Source organism: Podarcis liolepis, assembly GCF_965112155.1.
Source record: "Podarcis liolepis genome assembly, chromosome: 3".
Taxonomy (NCBI): Eukaryota; Metazoa; Chordata; class Lepidosauria; order Squamata; family Lacertidae; genus Podarcis; species Podarcis liolepis.
This window is the reverse complement of record NC_139557.1, coordinates 112,236,815-112,255,458: the sequence shown is the minus strand read 5'-3', so window position 1 is coordinate 112,255,458 and position 18,644 is coordinate 112,236,815. Positions and strand designations below refer to the sequence as shown.

Genomic DNA, 18,644 nt, shown 5'->3' with positions numbered 1-18,644 from the left:
CCGGAGAGGCAGACAGATCTGGCCCGTTGGACATAAGCCATTGTGTTGCGCAAGCCCCAGGGAACTTCCCAATGGATTGTGCTTTGAGTTAATTAGTGGGGAAATCCATATTGGATAATATTTATTTCAGGCTGGATGAGCTGTAGTTTGTTAAATGTGTTGGGGAGTGTAGCTTTGTGAGGGGTAAACTCCAGCTCCCAGGATTCATTGGGGAAGGGTTTTTTTTCCTCTCCATGTTTTTTATTAAAGATTTCTTGGTTTACAAAAGTATGCGCAATGTCTCTTTTTTTCAAGTTACATTTTCTACAGATCTGTTTCATTTGTTGTGACGTTAGTGTTTTAAATGTATGGTGTTTGCGCCCAGATCTCTTGGGCTGTCCCAGAACATGTCTCACCTCAAATCTATATAACTGGGCCAACCGAATCAAAATCGTGCAACACACAGTTTTCATTCTTTCTTTAAAATGACAGTTTATTGTTTTATGGTGACAGAACAGCCGAGTCTAACGAAGAATCCCTAATTTGCCTACAGAAATATCTTCATCAAAGCATTGTGGCATAGCACTAATAAATAAACATTAGCTTCCGTAGCACAGAAAGGTTGCCTTGCTCCTTTGTTCACCCGTAAACTCACTCCGCATGGCAGTCATTAATTGCTGTCTAGTAGCCCCCTAGTTTTATATAATCACAGCATCCGGGAAGACATCCACTAGTGAGTTTGCCAGGACCAGCTTCCTGCTCTAAACTGATTTTTTCATGTATTTCTCACCCAGCCGGTTCCAACGTCCATGTTCTCCAAGGGGTGGAACATCCCTGCAAAGTGGAAGAAACCAAGTGATGAGAGTCCATCTGCCTCTGTTCACAGCCACAGCCATTTATTTTAGAGCTCCCACCAACTCACTCTCCACTGCTTTTATTTTATGCAGGATAGCAGTCTGTCCTGCTTTGCTAGAAACAGATTGCCAGAAGACAAAACTTAGACCTGGTCCACAGGGATGTCCTGTTGGAGCAAGGTCTTCAGGTGACCAGTGTAATGTAGTGGTTAAGAGCAGTAGACTTGTAATCTGGTGAACTGAGTTCGTGTCTCCGTTCCTCCACATGCAGCTGCTGGGTGACCTTGGGCCGGTCACACTTCTTTGGAGTCTCTCAGCCCCACTCACCTCACAGAGTGTTTGTTGTGGGGGAGGAAGGGAAAGGAGAAGGTTAGCCGCTTTGAGACTCCTTTGGGTAGTGATAAAGCTGGATATCAAATCCAAACTCTTCTCTTCTTCTCTGACAATCAAGTGGAACATCTCTGTCCAGAGCTAGTATATCTGTGTGTATTTAGAAGCTGGAAAACAAACTTCTGGAGAAGGCTTGTGAGTATCGAGGGGAATCTATTTTAGTCCATACCGTGTCCACTTCTGGGCACCACAAGATAAGAAGGATGTTGACAAGCTGGAAGGTGTGCAGAGGAGGGCAACAAAGATGATCAAGGGTCTGGAAACTAAGCCTTATGAGGAACGGTTGAAGGAGGTGGGTATGTTTATCTTGAAAAAGAGAAGACTGGACTTCCGGAGCATGTATAATGGGACATGAATCCATAGTTCTCTCCATAGTTTTTAATTTGGTAATGAGTTGTAATTCAGCAACTTCTCTTTCAAGTGTATTTCTAAAATTCCTTTGCAATAAGACAGCTACTTTAAGATCTTGTACAGAATGTCCTGGAAGATTGAAGTGTTCTATTGGTTTCTCTGTTTTATGATTCCTGATGTCAAATTTGTGCCCATTTATCCTTTGGCATAAAGTTTGTCCTGTTTGTCCCATTATACATACTAAAGCTAATTTTGGTCATCCATCCCTTTAAAAATCCCTTGGAACCAACTGCCACAACGGTCAGCAACAGTTATAAGGTTGAAGCGACCGCTGCTTCAGAGTATCTGACGGAGTGTGTATTACACACGAAAGCTCATACCTTGAAAGCTTATATTTAGTTGATCTTAAAGGTGCCACTGGAATTATTAAAAAATGTTTTTTTATCTCTCATCTTGTTATTTATTATGACTGTGACAGATCAACACGGCTATCCACCTGAATCTTTAAAAGTATGGTACTTGTATCCAGGGTTGCTTGCACCTGAGTTGCTGGTGAGTAGGCTCACCAGGGTCACATTCAGGTGTGACCAAGAGCCAGCATGGAGGCAAACTGATGGGAAATGGTTTGCCTGCTACATTTCTGTGGGACACAGGCTACCGTTAAAGTCCTCAGAGCAGACCTGGAAAATTGGCTGAAGGAATCCTAATCCAAAAGCTTAAGCACAGTGGAACAAGTTATTGTGTGTTAAAAACCCTACAGAGTGAACAGGAACGGGCTGACCACCCAACTATAATGCTTAAGCCAGGGGTCAGCAATCTTTTTCAGCTTTGGGCCGGTCCACCGTCCCACAGACCATTTGGTGGGCCGGACTATATTTTGAAGAAAAAAAATAATGAACGAATTCCTATGCCCCACAAATAACCCAGAGATGCATTTTAAACAAAAGCACACATTCTACTCATGTAAAAACACCAGGCAGGCCCCACAAATAACCCAGAGATGCATTTTAAATAAAATCACACATTCTACTCATGTAAAAACACACTGATTCCTGGACCGTCCGCTGGCCGGATTGAGAAAGCAATTGGGCCGCATCCGGCCCATGGGTTGCCTACCCCTGGCTTAAGCAATCGTACTAAAAACTGCCTTATTATTACAGCTATATATATATTTTCATGCTTAAAAAAATCCCCCCAAACAAAGAAGGTGTTTCATTATAATTTGCACATTTATTTTTCTGTGGAGAACCTCTTGTTCAAAAGAAGGATAGCATCTCGTCCAGCAAGCTAAACCCCATTTTCCCCTTCAGTGTGTTCTCGTCCCTCTGCCCCCCACCCCACCCCCGGCTAGCCAGTCTCTGTTATGCATGCTTGGTTACAGGGATCCCCTGTGGCATTACGCTGTCAGAGAACATCTTCAACATATACCCAGTGGTGTGTGCTGGAGCGTAAATATATATAAAATCCACAGATAAACCCTTTCGTTGCTGAGGTGTGGCGGTTGTCATGGGTGTAGCCAGGATTTTTGTTGGCGGGGGGGGGGGGGCAGGCCTTTTGTTAGGGAGGGACAGAACCTCAGTTTGTTATGTATTTTTATTGAATTTTATTGATGGGGGCAGTGGCGTAGCGTGGGTTGTCAGCACCCGGGGCAAGGCAAGTAATTTGCGCCCCCTAACCCGTGGATTTGTGCCCCCTAACCCGTGGATTTGCGCCCCCTAACCCTAACCCCAGATGTTGCGCCCGGTGCAGCCGGCCCCCCCTGCACCCCCCACGCTACGCCACTGGATGGGGGGCTGCCCCTCCCTGCCCCCCCGGCTATGCACATGGGGGCTGTTAGTTACTATATATATCTATATATCTATATATATATATTCCAGCAATAAATAGCGTCACGGCCAGAAGGACGTTATAAAATAAATAACGGCATTTTTTCTCTGGGCTGCCTTAAAATGAAATAATCTGGATCCTTGCTCAGCCTCCTGGAAAACCTGGTGTAAAACTCAGCAGAAAACCCCCCAGAGGGCTCTGCAAAGGGTTCTGGGAGTTTTTTCGGGCTACAAAATGCTTACTGACCTCACACTCAAGAGAAAGATTCATCAGCCTTTGGGGAAAGAGGATGTCATACTTGGCTTAAGATAAGTCCGTATGCAGATCTCTCTTTTTCAAAAATAAAAATAAAATGTGCACGGTTTAGGAATGGTTGCAAAACAATAGATGATTTAGCTCTCGTAATAAGATTAATTGCCATCTTCCTTGGGTCTGCTGAACTAAGCACAAAGTATTGAGTTACGAGCAATTTATTTTATCCTAAATGCTGAGCTGTGAACCCCCTCAAAGGATTCTGGGAACTGTGGTTTGTTAATGGTGCCGGGTAAAGTAAACTACAGTACCCAGAATTCTTTGAGGGAAGCCATGACACTTAAAGTGGTCGCCGAAGCCTCCATTCTGGTGTTGCGTGGCAGCGACTTGGGGGTTCTGGCAAAATCTCACAAGAGCTCTGCAAAATCTTGCCAGAATGCAGAAGCCACAGCTGCTTTTCCTTGCTTCTCCAGCGGCATCAGGGGTTGCCCCGCTACCACCATGGGAAAAGTGAGGAGAAGCAGGGGCAGGGGCAATACGTCTCTCCGCTTCTCTGGTGGCAGCATTGCTCCTGTGGGATTCCACCACCCAAGGTGGCTGCCTCTGACCACCTCATGGGCGGGGCGGCCCTCTTTAAATGCTGTGGATTTGAACTTGGGTCTCTGAGCAGGGATGCTTGTGCAAGACAGAAGAATCCGTACAGCAGGCTCAGGGGTACCAAAATACTGCAAATATTTTTGGTGGCATGGAACTAAGAGGCGGCAAGCCCAAAAACAGCCCGTTGAGGATATGACTTGTTGGCTGGTGGTTAGGAAATGAGAAGTGGAAGAGAGAATGAGATGGAATACCTGCATTGCAGTCAAGTTGATACTGTGTTTTTTAAAGAAATACTGTGTTTTTAAAAGAAATTCCAAAGTTTAAAGAACTTTTGGAGTGATTTGACACTCTTGACCAGGCATAGGCAAACTCCGGCCCTCCAGATGTTTGGGACTACAATTCCCATCACCCCTAGCTAACAGGACCAGTGGTCAGGGATGTTGGAATTGTAGTCCCAAACATCTGGAGGGCCGGAGTTTGCCTATGCCTGACTTAGAGAGTCTCGCCCCCTACAAAAAGCAGTGTACACACACACACACACACACACTGCAAAAGAACAACAAATAAATACATAAATAACTGACATAGATTAGGCCTGGGAGAGCAGGATTTCAGCATGGCTATCTAAGTTTGCTGACTCTTCCAAAACAAAATGATGACAGGGTGCAACCAACTTCCAACAATAGGCAGCGGGGCAGGAAGAATAGGCTGCTAGGCGCTATTTGTCAGAGTTAAGCTGCAGTTTCAATACAGCAATGCTGATGACCTAAATCCATTATCTGGGCCCTGTAATCTTGCAGTCCCCTAATGGGCTGATGAAAAGGAATGTACTTTTTGTACTCGTCCCTGACAGAAGGAACAGTTTGCGAACGCAAGATCTGTCCCACGCAGGGTGTGTTGACGAAACATGGTTGGAGGACAGAAATGCTTCCTTTCCTCTCCAAAACGGCAACTGGACTTGGGGTTCACCTGACGAAACTGGCTGGCAGCTCAGGGCAAAGCAAAAGGAGCCACCGCAGCGACGAGTTTTGATGGTTTTTGAAAGAATCAGACATCCGTGAGGTGGCTGTTGTTGTTAGGGCTCATTAGCCATGGAAGCCCAATGGAGCCTCCTTCTGAAGAAGCTCTGCTTGCACAATCTGGCTTGCAATGTTGCTGTTCGAAGGCAACGTGTGCCCTTTTGTGAGTCAGGTCAATGAAAAAATAACGAGACGCTTATAAATACATTCATATTTCTCTAAGGAAAAGAAGGAAACCTTCTTGGCTGCTTCTCCTCTCTGGGTTGGAGTATAAGCGGGTCCACTGACCTAAGGTGTGTCAGAGACCTGTCCTAATACATTATCCATGGGGGCTTCCTTTCTGGAAGCATGTTTTATTTAAGGTTTTTTAGACTCGGGCATTTCAAGTAGCGATGCCAGAGTGGGAGCCTGTTACAGAGCCTTGGTTGACTTAGAAATTATCCCCACCAGGAAAAGCAAAGTGAGTGATTACGAGGAAGAGATTTTGCAGGAGGAGACTTGTTGACGTCACTTTAAAAGATGGCAGGTCCACCGCAAAACAGTCCAGTGTGTTGCTCATTTAAGCCACAATCGTGCAATACTTTAAAGTTACCACTTTAAACAGTCACGTTTATGGAATTCTGGGAGGTGTAGTTTGTTAATGGTGCTATTCCGCTCACAGAGCCAAAGTTCAGGCTGGATTAAGAGAATCCCTCTTCCCAGGGAATTCTGGGAATTCCCTAGGAACTCTGGGAATTGTCCTGCAAGATTTGGAGGGCCACCGGCTCCGCAACTCAACATTCCCCTCTTTCTTGATGTCCCTTTGTGGCAATGCAAAGGAGCCTGGTGGTCTAGTGAATCTATTTGAAAGACTGTCAGAGGATAGTCCTTTATCTGGTGCAAATCTGGTTTAATGATGATGAACAATAAGATGGGAGAGAAGGAGCCCTGAAGTTGCCCATCAACAGCAGACAGAGAAGGGACTCAGATCACCTGAGCGCAGTTTTCTCTGCTGCCGCAGCATATCTCTGTTTAATTATGGTAATTATTTCTAAATGTGCATGCGTATCTACAAATTAGCACACACAAACGTTGCTTAAATCCCTGTCCTCTTTTTGTTTTGTTAGTTTTTTTTGACAGTGGACACTTTGCAGTCAGGAGGAGACGGCAGCCCCATCTTATTAATCAGTAAAGCTCTCCGGACTAATCCCGTTCTTTCTCTCTCTCTTTCTCTCTCAGAGTAAGAGGATTCTACGAGCAAACATGCACACAGATTTCTAAGAATAAAAGGAGCGCCCAGAAAGGCTCCGGGGGACTTCAGGGAAATGAGAGGCGACAGATTGGTGTCACGTAAGGGAAAGTACAGCAGCAGATCCCTGTCGTGGGGGGGACGTGGCTGCAAAAACGTCCTCGTCGCTTTGCGACGCATCAAATGCTGTCGGAATGTCAGAGGCCCAAACAGGTTGGACAGAGGATTTGGGGAGAGTCCTCTGATCAAAGGCCTCAAGCTTCATTATGTGGGCTAATGTTCTGGCACCCCGCTGTCTTCTACCATAGTTGTCAACTTTTCCCTTTTCTTTCTCTTCGGAATCATCATCATTCATCATTTTTAATTTGTATACCGCCTTTCTATCTTACAATACTCCAGGCGGTTTACAAGCTGAAGAAACAAAAAATGTACATCTTATAACAATCTAATGCTAGACGGGCATTGGAAGGTGTTTAAAGGATACTTGCAAAACGATATTGAAAAATCAGAACTCCTATTAGAATAAACAAGTTCCATTTTAAATGCTGAAATACTAAATAAGATGGATAACAATGTGTAATAGAAAAAGAAGCATGAAATTAGGTTAAAGGTGTGTGAAAGAAAATAATAGAAGTGGAAAGAAATTGCAATTGAGTAGATTGGAAGTCTAACACAAAGGTGGGGTGAGGGGTGGTGGATGGTGATGGGAAAAGGAATTATCTGTGGGACTGAATGTTGGTATGTTTGAATATTTTTAAGGATTGTATGAAATGTATGTTTGTATGCTTGTATATTCACAATATATGTGTATTAATGCTGAATTATTTTAACAATAAAAACTTTAAAAACACACACAAAACAATCTAATGCAATACAAAAATGTGATAATAAAACATAACATTAAAATAGGCAGCCCATATCAAAATAGTAACATTCAACAATCAATTAGAATAGTATAAAATAATAATAACATATAAAAGTTAAACAGAAATCCACTCAACAGTTCCAATCATATCTAAACTATAATCAATAAAACAACGGCAAGCCGGCAGGTGGAAGGAGGCCTTGCCTGATGGAGTCTCTCCCCTTAAAAAAAGGGAAACGTTGACAGCTATAGTCTTCTACGGCAGAGTGGCGGGCAGTCTGTGGTCCTCCAGGTGTTGCAGGACTACAGCTCCCACAACCCCTCACTCCTGGTCATGCTGACTGGGGCTGATGGGAACTGGGATCCAATCACATGTGCAAAGTCACTGGGTCTCCATTCCTATTCTAGGAGGCTTTAAGGACCGCCTCTCCCCATACAAACAGACCCAGACCCTGCGCTTTTCGTCTGAGGTTCTTTTCTAGGTGTCCCCCCCCGCACACACACACACCAGGGAAATCCAGAGAGTGGCAACACAAAACGAGGCCTTTTCTGTGGTGGCTCCCCGATTGTAGAATACTCTCCCCAGAGAGGCTCGCTTGGCGCCATCACTACATGTAGTCAGGGGCCAGGCGAAATCATTCCTTTTTACCCAGGCCTATGTCTATCAAATAATCTATGGCCTGTAAAAGTGTGGGGAGGACAACTGTCATGAGGATTATTGTTTTATGATTAGGCTGTGTGTCAGTATGCTTATTACTATATTTTTACTATGTTTTTATCATTCTGTCGTGTGTTTTCAATGTGGTTCGCTGCCCTGGAATCTTTTGACAAAGGGCAGTATATAAATGAATGAACGAACGAATGAAATTTGTGTTTCCTTTCCTGATGCCATTTTCCACTCCTCGCCAGCTTGGTATCTTCCTTTTTTCTTTTTTCCTTTCTTTTTTATTTATTTATTGGTTTTCACGTATTACATTACAATACAAATGTACCGAAGCCAACACCATTACCTCCCCATCCCCCCATACATTTACATTTATATTTCCTCAATCCATCATTTTATTCTTTTCTCCCTCCTCCCACTTCCCTCTGCCCCCACTCAATTTCCTCCACATTATACAATTTACAATAATTCTTGCATTCTACAGTCTTCTCAAATTTATCTTTCCTTACTAATTTTTCTTCCATCCAGTACTTCACATTTTAATCTAGGCATATTAGCATATCTTTTTTTGAGCAATATTTTGCCATATATTCATTAAAACATTTCCACTCCTTTTTAAATTTTTGATTCGACTGATTTCTTATTATAGCAGTTCACTTTTGCCAAAATTAAATATTCATTTAGTTTACAAATCCATTCCTCTTTTGTGGGTATAGTTTGTAACTTCCACCTAGCAGCAATCACTATTCTAGCAGCTGTACTTGCATATAGGAAAGTTATTCTCCCCCCCCCCCCCCGTGGTATCTCTTCATCTATCAATCCAAGGAGATATGTCTCTGTTACTGATATTTTCAACATCTTCTTTAGTTCTTCATGTACTCCTCTCCAAAATTTCTTAATTTCCTTACACCTCCACCACACATGTATTGTTGTTCCTATCTCTCCACCACACAGAAGTTGGATTTCAATTTATATATCTTCCTGTTTGTTGGACTTCAATCCCATCAGCCCCGACTAGCATGGCCTATGGTCAGGGAACAACAACTTGTAGTCCAACAATTTCTGGAGGGCATCAGGTTAGAGAAAAGAGCCTCATGCCTTGGACTGCTGGATGCAGAGCACCCACATATTTCATGCATCTCTTCATCCAAAGCCATGATATAACCCTCCAATTCCATCTCTCTCAGTGCCTGCCCTTATATTACTCTCCCCTGGCGACTGATGTGCTCATTTCCTCTACTCTTCCTTACTCAATTCCTTGATCCCACGCTTCAACACGTCTAATGCTTGCAGTCCTCTGCTGATCATCTGGCTGTATTTCCCAGTCCCTCCTGAGCATTTGGTAGACAATCTGATTATTCTGCTTGTATGTGCACTGGAATCTTTGCACAGGGATGAGAAAGGCTTTGAGTACTACCAATGGTAGCAAAAAAGAGAGATCCATGGAAGAGCTTACTTAACACATGTATATTAGCTGTTCAGCCTTCATGCCTAAGAGACTCCTATAGAACTCAGTTTAGACATGTCCTTCATCTTTTTATCCCACACAGCAGGAATGGGGAAGGTGGGATAGCTCAGATGGTAGAGCATGAAACTCTTCATCTCAGGGTTGTGGGTTCGAGCCCCGTGTTGGGTGAAAGATTCCTGCATTGCAGGGGGTTGGACTAGATGGTTCTCACGGTATCTTTCAACACTACAATTCTATGATTCTATGGTATCAGGATATACAGTGGAACCTCGGGTTGCGAACGTGATCTGTGCATAGCTGTCAACTTACAGATTTGAAAATAAGGGACCAGCAGCCTCGGAAATAAGGGATCAGCAGCCAAAATAAGGGATTTTCCGGGCACAGGTATGTTCAACTTCTGAGCCCCTCCGAGCCAAAGGCAGAAAGTCCAGCCAGCAGCCAAACGAAGCCTCAAGCGGTGGTTCCCACAGCGCAGCAACCCAGCAAAGGGGATGCAGCAAGGAAAACCACCGTCACCTCTCTGCTGGGAAGCGCTGAGCAAAGGCGAGTCCCCAGGCAATGCAGCCAATTTGATCGGCACAAGGCATGCAAGCTCCACCCCCCCAGTCGTTCTTACGACTCCTTATTGGGTGAGCAACACAGCCAAGCAACACAGTTGGAGCCTCCCTCCTCCCTGGCCGGCAGGGAGGGAGGGAGAGAGAGGAGCTGCTTCCTTTGAAACCCAGGAAATTTACGGGATATCATCAATCCGGGACAGCAGCGGGACACGGCGCTGGGATAAGGGAGTTTCCCGCCAAATAAGGGACGGTTGACAGCTATGGATCTGTGTGGGAGGCATGTTCACAACCCACAGCGTTCACAACCTGCAGTGCCACGTCTGCGCACGGGCACGCACAGGTCGCAATTCGGCACTTCTGCACATGCACGAGTGCCGAAACCTGGAAGTAACCCGTTCCGGTACTTCCAGGTTCACCTGGAAGTGCACAACCCGAAATCGTGTAACCTGAAGCATCTGTAACCCGAGGTACCACCATACCAGTAGATCTCTAGATCTCTGGGAGATTTGCAGTGGACCTTATAGTAAATTTGCAGCTTGTAACTCCCAATTGTTTAACAATAGCAACAACCAAACTACTTTCCCCACCTAAATTAGACTGAGGACATGAAGCAAGCTAACCAGAAGTGGCCTTTTCGTGGGACAGAACTGGCTTCAGTTCCAGTACTGAAAACAAATTCCTTGGCTCACGATGTGGTCAGAGGCACCACATTCTTTCACTGTATGTCTTCTGCACCTGGTTGGGAGGTCTTGAGGTTCTAGTAAAAAAACAAAGTAGATCCACGACGCCTATAGTCTGCCCACCCTGTGCCTTACACCACAACACAGTGATAATGAATTGTGGAAATAATACGTTGAGCCGTGTGTGTGTGTGTGTGTGTGTGTGTGTGTGTGTGTCCCGTAACTCAACATCACCATCGTTTTGGCTCTGGATCACGGTCTCCAGCCGAAGGATATTCCGGCTATTGAACAAGACCTACACTTGATCTTTGCCATTTTGCATTTCGTTTTAACAAGGGTCACCCTCTAGGAACTCAACAAAGGATGCTTGTGGGTGATCACAAAAGCTGTGTGTATCTGGAACGATAACAACTTATTAGTAACCCAGGCAAGAACTTGAAGGAAATCCCCAGGGCTAGGCATGGACAAAAGACCCAATGAAAATAAATCCAATAGTCAGAAGGAACAGTGCTCTCCACACACAGGCTGTTCCGCCACGGCAGACCATTTCTTAGTTATTTAAAAAAAATTGAATTCATGCTTTACGAATGACATCAGTAAAACAGTGGTGGAGAATGACTCCTTTGGTTCTACATGAGAAGATGCCTCCGGACTGCTGCTGTTTTGTAGGAAGAATTCAAGCACGTACTGGAACTTTAAGTTTGTGCAATTAAAATGGATGAAAGAGCTCTACCAACCTAGCCCAACAAATCCACTTTAAGAAAGAAAGGGACATTTTGCAGTTGGGGAATGCATCGGAAAAGTACAGAATGAGTGAATGATTAAAGAAAAGATGTATGAACACCCTGCAAGCAAAGAAAGATGAACGCAGGGCAAATGTTCATTATCATATAACCACCCTGAATGTTCCATAAAGACTGGAAGGAGTCTAACCTCCCTGATAGTTTTGCGCAGGCAAATAAGAACAAATTCTCCATAAACGGGTCATCTGGAGGAGACCCAAGAGCCAGTGTCCTTGCATTCTTGCTACATGCCAGTGTCACAAAGGACAGTGGAGATCTCAATGAGCAGCATCTTCCAGTCACACCAGTTTGACTATAGTGCATCAAAATCTCCTTCATGTTATCATGAGTGCTTATTGATACAAGTGCAAAACAACCATCAAAATTTCTGTTCATAATTTTCACATGGCATGTTCAGCACATTGCTAGGGTTAGTAAGGAATTTGCATGAGGTCTAAACCACAGATTCTAGGGCTTGCCAACCAGAAGGTCACGGTTCGAATCCCTGCAACAGGGTGAGCTCCTGCCAACCTAGCAGTTCGAAAGCACGTCCAAGTGCAAGTAGATAAATAGGTACCGCTCCGGCGGGAAGGTAAATGGCATTTCTGTGCGCTGCTCTGGTTCGCCAGAAGCAGCTTAGTCATGCTGGCCACATGACCTGGAAGCTGTCTGCAGACAAACGCCGGCTCCCTCGGCCAATAAAGCGAGATGAGCGCCGCAACCCCAGAGTCGTTCACAACTGGACTTAACAGTCAGGGGTCCCTTTACCTTTAAAACAGAGATAAGACTGAAACACATTTTTTATTTTCTTTTTATTTAATTCATTTTCCACATTTCCATCAGGCAATTGTGAACAGTTTTGGGTTTTTCCTGTTATAGATGAATGAACCCTGGATTCAAGCAATGAAGGTTCGCGAAGAAGAGCAAAGCATGTTTTGCAGTTTGCAGTTCTGATTGGCTAGTGCCACTTTCCTTCCTAGAAAGAACCGTGTTCCTGTTGCTAAACGGCCTGCAGCTACTGCTGCAAAGGAGTAGTCATTCAAACAAGAGAACTAAGGGCATTGGGTAGTTTTCATATTGTTTTAACATTGTCTAAGTCACTTGGATCAGAATGCAAGGTAAACATATTGAAAGGCAGGCCAGAGAGGGAGAGAGAGACAGAGAAGGCGTTGTAGTTTCTGTGATATGAAGGCAACCAGATACAGCTGAGGAATCCTATAGTGAAGAAGTCAGAACTTACCTGGGAGTAAGCCGCACTGGATGCAGTGGTACTTACTTCCAAGTAAAGACGGGTAGGGTTGTTCTGTAAATAAACACAGCAATAACTGCCAAGGGCACAATCTGATGCAATTATGCTTTGGAGTCCTATTGGAACCAGTGTGCTTAATGCTTTGTTATGAGTGGACTGTGGGTCTGCCTGGATGGGATGTTAAATGCATTAATGTGCCATGTTTTCTTCCAAGCAGCAGCCAAGGGTGGTGGCGTGATCAGTAGTGGGAGCCTGGTGTGTCAACCCTTCTCGCATTGCCGTATTCCCAGCGAAAATCACACCCCCAAACTGCTATGGGCCTCAGGAGGGACACTTCCATCACAACCTCATTTCCCAACGCAGCTGTTCTTTAGAAGAAGGAAACAGCCACTGTTAAATGCAATCACACTCTTAGTTGGGCTTGCTAAGGAACTTGCCTCGAGAGAGGCTCCTATTTGCCTTTTTGAAATCTGTAGGGGCAGCTTCAGCTTGGGGGAGCCAGTGGTTGTAAAGACGTCATTTTTCAAAAAAATGTCTCTCTAAAATTACAGCGCACAGCAGTTCCTACTGAATGCAAATAGGAGACTTGCTACATTTCCCTAACATTCAGGAAGGTTTCAAAAAGTGGGATCATGCACTTCAGAGAAGCATGAAACATTATCATGCAAAAGCAGAAACCTAACAATATAATCAATCAATATTATAATTAATATTACTATAGTGTTTCAATTAAGTAAATAATATAATGATAACATCAACAATAATTTCAATTGATTAATTACTACAAGCAGTACAATCAGCTTAGTGTTGTTCTGTTTGGCTAGTATCTTGTGCTAAAGCCCGTGAACTCAAGTTTAGAGATCTCTTTCTCATTAGCAAAATTAGTCCGGTCGATGCGTGAGCTTGGGCTTCCGACGTTGGTCAGCCAGGCCTTCCTGCAAGGAGAAAGTAAAGGGCAGACCAGTTAGAGCACTGCAAGATTTCCTGTATAATAGTCACTCTGCTTCTGTATTTCATGGGTTCCCTATAACGGTTCGAAAGACCTCCTATCCCTGTAGAGACCTGTAAAATCAGTATCTGCCTGTTATGTACTGAGCTGAATCCTAGAATAATAGGATCCAGAATGCAGCAGTCTGATTGGTCCGCAGGAGCCACCCAACCCAGTGAATCTGCAACCTGATTGGCCTACAGGAGCAGCCCAGAATTAGCCAATCACGCAAGGCCCATTGTGTAAATAATGTATATATAGCTAGATGTTTTGTGGGAAGTTTCATTCATTGTGGTTCGAGGATCCGACCCCCGCAAAGTAAAATGAAGACACAGGGACACGTGATATAAGGTTAATGGGCTAGAAAGGCCACAACTTTATTGATTACAGCAATGAAAAGGTATTGGCTTAGGCATTGGATCGCAAAACAAGTGGGTTTATTCACCAGGGGTTCATCACCTGTTGATGCTAATCCAACTATAGGCTCACCCCTGATGTCACCGCCGGTCGTGCCATGGCCTCCCGCCAAGCAGGCTTCGGACGGAATACACGACCGCCAGATTCCTTTACCGGAATACCCCTATAAATTGAAGGCATAGGCGATGGCCACACCTAGCACTTCGACACACCACAACACATTATTCCAATGCCTAACCTACCCACCAATACCACCAGAAAGTTGTGACGATTGCTACGAGGTAGGCGAAAAAACCAAAAAGCCTAATGCCAAATGGAAAAACTCCTACCAGCCCCCCCAGACAACCAGGGCGACCAACCTAAGGTCCATAGCAAGGCCAATGACCTAAGCCCTAACTCTAAGGGAGTGGAGGGTGGGTGACTCGCACAGGACGAGAAGAGAAATGAGGCCGGGGAGAGGCTGGCACTGCAGCATAAAGGCTGCTGGACACGCCCCCCATGGCACCTGGTTGGGCGGCCACCGGGGGGGCGTGAGTGCCAGCCAGGTGAGCTGGAGGCAGGGGGCAACGCCCCCTGCTAGGAGCGGTGTTCGGGCTCCCACCCACAACCACTCCCCTCTCTTTCAGGGAGGAGAGTCTTTGCTAGTATGAGCTGAATAAAGAGCATGAAATTCACACTCGACTCCGAGTATATTTCACTGCCCATTTCAGTTTTTCCAAGTTTCTCACCCTTTATCCCACTGTTAAATCTAGTTCTCCACATTTCTGCATCAATTTGTGATTTATTTATTTTTTAAAAAAGAAAAGAATCCTCATTTTAAAATTTGCATTATTTTAGTGCATACAGTATTTTTAGTTATCTTTATGCAATTTTTGACTATTATAGACATTTCTGCAAGCTATTTCATGTTAATTTAGCAGGTTCTCCTTTCGACCAAATCAAATTTCTTCCCCATCCCTAAAGATCACTTGGGTCATCTGGGGAAATTTTACTCCTGGCATTTTTTCATCATTGCACCAGCCCTGTGGCCTTCCCTCCCCTCTTTGTGAAACATTCCTTCTTCAGCAATCTTGCAAAGACGCATATTTCCCCCCCAGGTTTTCCTCAACCCATAAACGAGATCCTATTAGTAATAAATTCCTGTCTACATCTATCATAATACTACCCGTAAAACTGTTTTCCTGGCTTTCATGATTTAGCTGTTTTTATTTTATTGTTCTTATGTTGTGCTTTACATACCATTTAGAGATTTTTTAAAATAACTAAACAGTTTAGAAATCCTGTGAAATAAAACAAATAAATACTTCATTCCCCTCCTCCCTCAACAGTCTTCACTGGGCCATTTGGGGGGTCCAGTCCCTTCAGAATTCCCCCCCCCCTTGGGTGGTACTTCTACCCCAGTGTGCCTCTTCTGTGCGGATGTTGCTGTTTTGTCTGCATGAGGACCAGCGCTTGGAGAACTGAGATCTTTATATGCATGATATTCTGGTTCTTTTCCTTGCATACGGTATGATATGATAATCTTTATTGTCATTGTCCCATACAGAACAACAAAATTGAAAAAATCTACACCAGACATTCAGAAACCAACAAGCCTGCTATCCCAGCCTGGTCAACCCCCTAAAAACTCTGATACCCCATAATTACCGTATTTTTTGCTCTATAAGACTCACTTTTCCCCTCCTAAAAAATAAGGGGAAATGTGTGTGCGTCTTATGGAGCGAATGCAGGCTGTACAGCTATCCCAGAAGCCAGAACAGCAAGAGGGATTGCTGCTTCCACTGCACAGCGATCCCTCTTGCTGTTCTGGCTTCTGAAATTCAGAATATTTTTTTTCTTGTTTTCCTCCTCCAAAAACTAGGTGCGTCTTGTGGTCTGGTGCGTCTTATAGAGCGAAAAATACGGTAAATACAATATACTCCCACAAAGACTACCTTACACTGCGCTTAAAACCAAAATCACATTTGGCTAGAAACTGTTTCTCAGGCGGCTAGTCCTAGTCTTTATAACCCTGTACCTTCTTCCAGAAGGCAGAAGCTGAAAGAGATCATTTCGGGGGGGGGGTGCACTATCCTGCACTATCTCTGCAGCTTTCTTATGGCACCTGGAAGCATAGATTTGATCCAAGGTGGGAAGAGTGCACCCAATTATTCTTGCCGCAGTCTTTACAACCCTGGACAGCATTGTTTTTTCCCTGACCGTGCAGCTCCCAAACCACACACACAGATCATAAGTTAATACACTCTCCACAGTACAATGGTAAACTCCCATCAACAGCTCCTTTGAGAGATTATTTTTCTGGAGGATTCTCAGAAAATATAACCTCTGCTGTGCTCTCTTCATCAGGTCTTTACTGTTTTCTCCCCAGGTTAGGTAATTTCAATGGCCTGATCTTATGTGGTTGTGGCATTTAACCCCTTCTTTGTCATTGGACACAGAGGAATGGTGGGAGGAACCAGCTGCTGCCCGTCAAGAGCAGAGGATACTGGACTTGATGGACTAATTGACCGACTCCATAATACAGCAGTTTCAAAATGGGGGACAGTCCACATCTTATGCATTTGTGAGTTCCAGACTCCTGTAAATTCCTGGCTCCAGTAGGTGTTAGAATTTAATCAATGCTTGGCGTGTTAAAACTGGGTGCTAGACCCATGTGTTTCAAGCCAGACCTGTGTGCATCAAGCTGTGTGCTAGACACTTTGAATCCCCTGGAATCAGCAAATGTTAGCAGCTAATTAAGATAGGTTTTGTTTTGGTTTTTTAAACTGCTTTATTGTTTTTAAAACTGTATAACGTGAATAGTCAATAGATGTTAAAGACAACGTGAAAATAAACAAACATTCATTTCATAATTGTTACTTATTGTGTACATCAATTTGTGATTAAATTCATCATGACCTCCGATCTCCCCATTGTGTTCCCAAACCACATTCTTTAGTTACACACTTAACTTTATCTTCTCTGAATTATTCTGATTGCTTTAAATTTATAAAGTTGTCCTATTACATGCAGAAACTCAGTCAAGGCCTGCCAGCGGATTGATATTTTGGCAATGTTCTTTTAGGTAAACTCTATATATGTCCCACTCTAATAAATGTTTCATCTGTAACGTCTTGTAACCTTGCTGATATTCTCGCTAGTTCAGCATACTCTCTCAATTTATTTTGCCAGTCTGATTTGGATCGGATCACTTCCCCCTTCCAGTTTTTTGCGATTAGAATTCTGGCAGCTACTGTGGAGTACATGAAAACTCTCCTGAACTTCTTTGGGATTCCGTTACCCATAATTCCTAGCAGGAAGGCTTCAGACTTTTTAGGGAAAGAGTGTTTAAACATTTTCTTAAGCTCATTATAGATCATTTCCCAAAACTCTGATCTTTTTACAGTTCCACCACATGTGGATTAATGTGCCTTCTGCCTCCCTGCATTTCTAACAGGAGTTTGGCCTAGATCTAAACATTTTGGCTAATTTAACAAATACCACCTGTAAAGCATTTTCATACAGTTTTCTTTTAGATCATAACATGACGTAAATTTAATATCTTCCCTCCAGAGCCTCTCCCATGCTTCCATTTGAGTATTATAGCTATAATTGAGCCAGGTTAAGATATCCATGCCCAAGAAATTGCCTGGGATGGTGGGCCATTAGGGGAACTAAAGGAAGATGACAGGACATAAGGTAAGCCAAAGAGAGGGGGCTCCCAGACGGCAAGTGGGAAGGGCTTCTCTCTTAACCCAGAGTTAGTTAGAAGATAAAATCAGATGTTAGAGAGTTCTGTGACTGAGACGCAAAGCAGCAGGCAGAGCAGAGTGGCTGATGGCAGTTTGGATTCAGGGCTGTACCTATGGACAAAGCAAAGCCCTCTTGGAATGTTTATGCTGTGAACCCCTCCATCATAGGATCAGGTTGTATAAAGGTGCAAATAAACCATATGTCATGAAAGACACCACAGTTTCCACTGTGCCTAATTTCCAAAAGAAAACATGGACCCCGAGTAAGTGTGGCCAAAACCCCTGGGATCTCCCATTGCTTGGAGACTGGGCTGGCCTGCAACATTATTAAAGTCAATGGCAAAATTCCTGCTGATTTTAATGGCGCTGGATCTCAATCAATGCGTATTTTATATAGTGGGTTGTTATGGATTTCATAAAGCCCTCTCTGCAGACACCGATATAGCATATAAATACACACAAATACATTATCATCACTGTGGTCAGAAAGGTCCGGCAGGGTCAACACATTAAGTCTCAACCAGAAAGCGGACAAAATTAAAAAGCATGTTATTAAAATTCAACAATGGGCACCAAAAGGTTAGGAAATGTCAGGATTCTGCCTAGTCTTAATGCAAAGCCTTTGGGGTATATATGCAGCACAATATTTCATCAAAAAATCAATGCTCTCTCCTTCTTTGCTTCCATTACGTTTCAGCACCGGCTAAGTGAGAAATTTGCATCCTATTTACTCCAGAGAAACCCTA

General features: G+C 43.9%; 1 protein-coding gene and 1 long non-coding RNA gene across 2 annotated transcripts in view; one reads left to right on the top strand and one right to left on the bottom strand.

Moving 5' to 3' along the window:
* The first annotated feature begins 1,219 nt into the window (after positions 1 to 1,219).
* LOC310703012 lies at positions 1,220 to 7,345 on the top strand. The gene is made up of 2 exons (XR_014523891.1): positions 1,220 to 1,358; positions 6,488 to 7,345. It is a non-coding gene; the product is annotated as an uncharacterized lncRNA (long non-coding RNA).
* A 4,963-nt stretch (positions 7,346 to 12,308) lies between these two features.
* ACYP2 (acylphosphatase 2) overlaps positions 12,309 to 18,644 on the bottom strand; it is a 66,203-nt gene continuing 59,867 nt past the window's right edge. Inside the window, exon 4 of the mRNA XM_083494967.1 lies at positions 12,309 to 13,697. Within this exon, the coding sequence (XP_083351093.1) occupies positions 13,583 to 13,697 (115 nt within the window). The 3' untranslated portion in view covers positions 12,309 to 13,582. The remainder of the gene's footprint in view (positions 13,698 to 18,644) is intronic.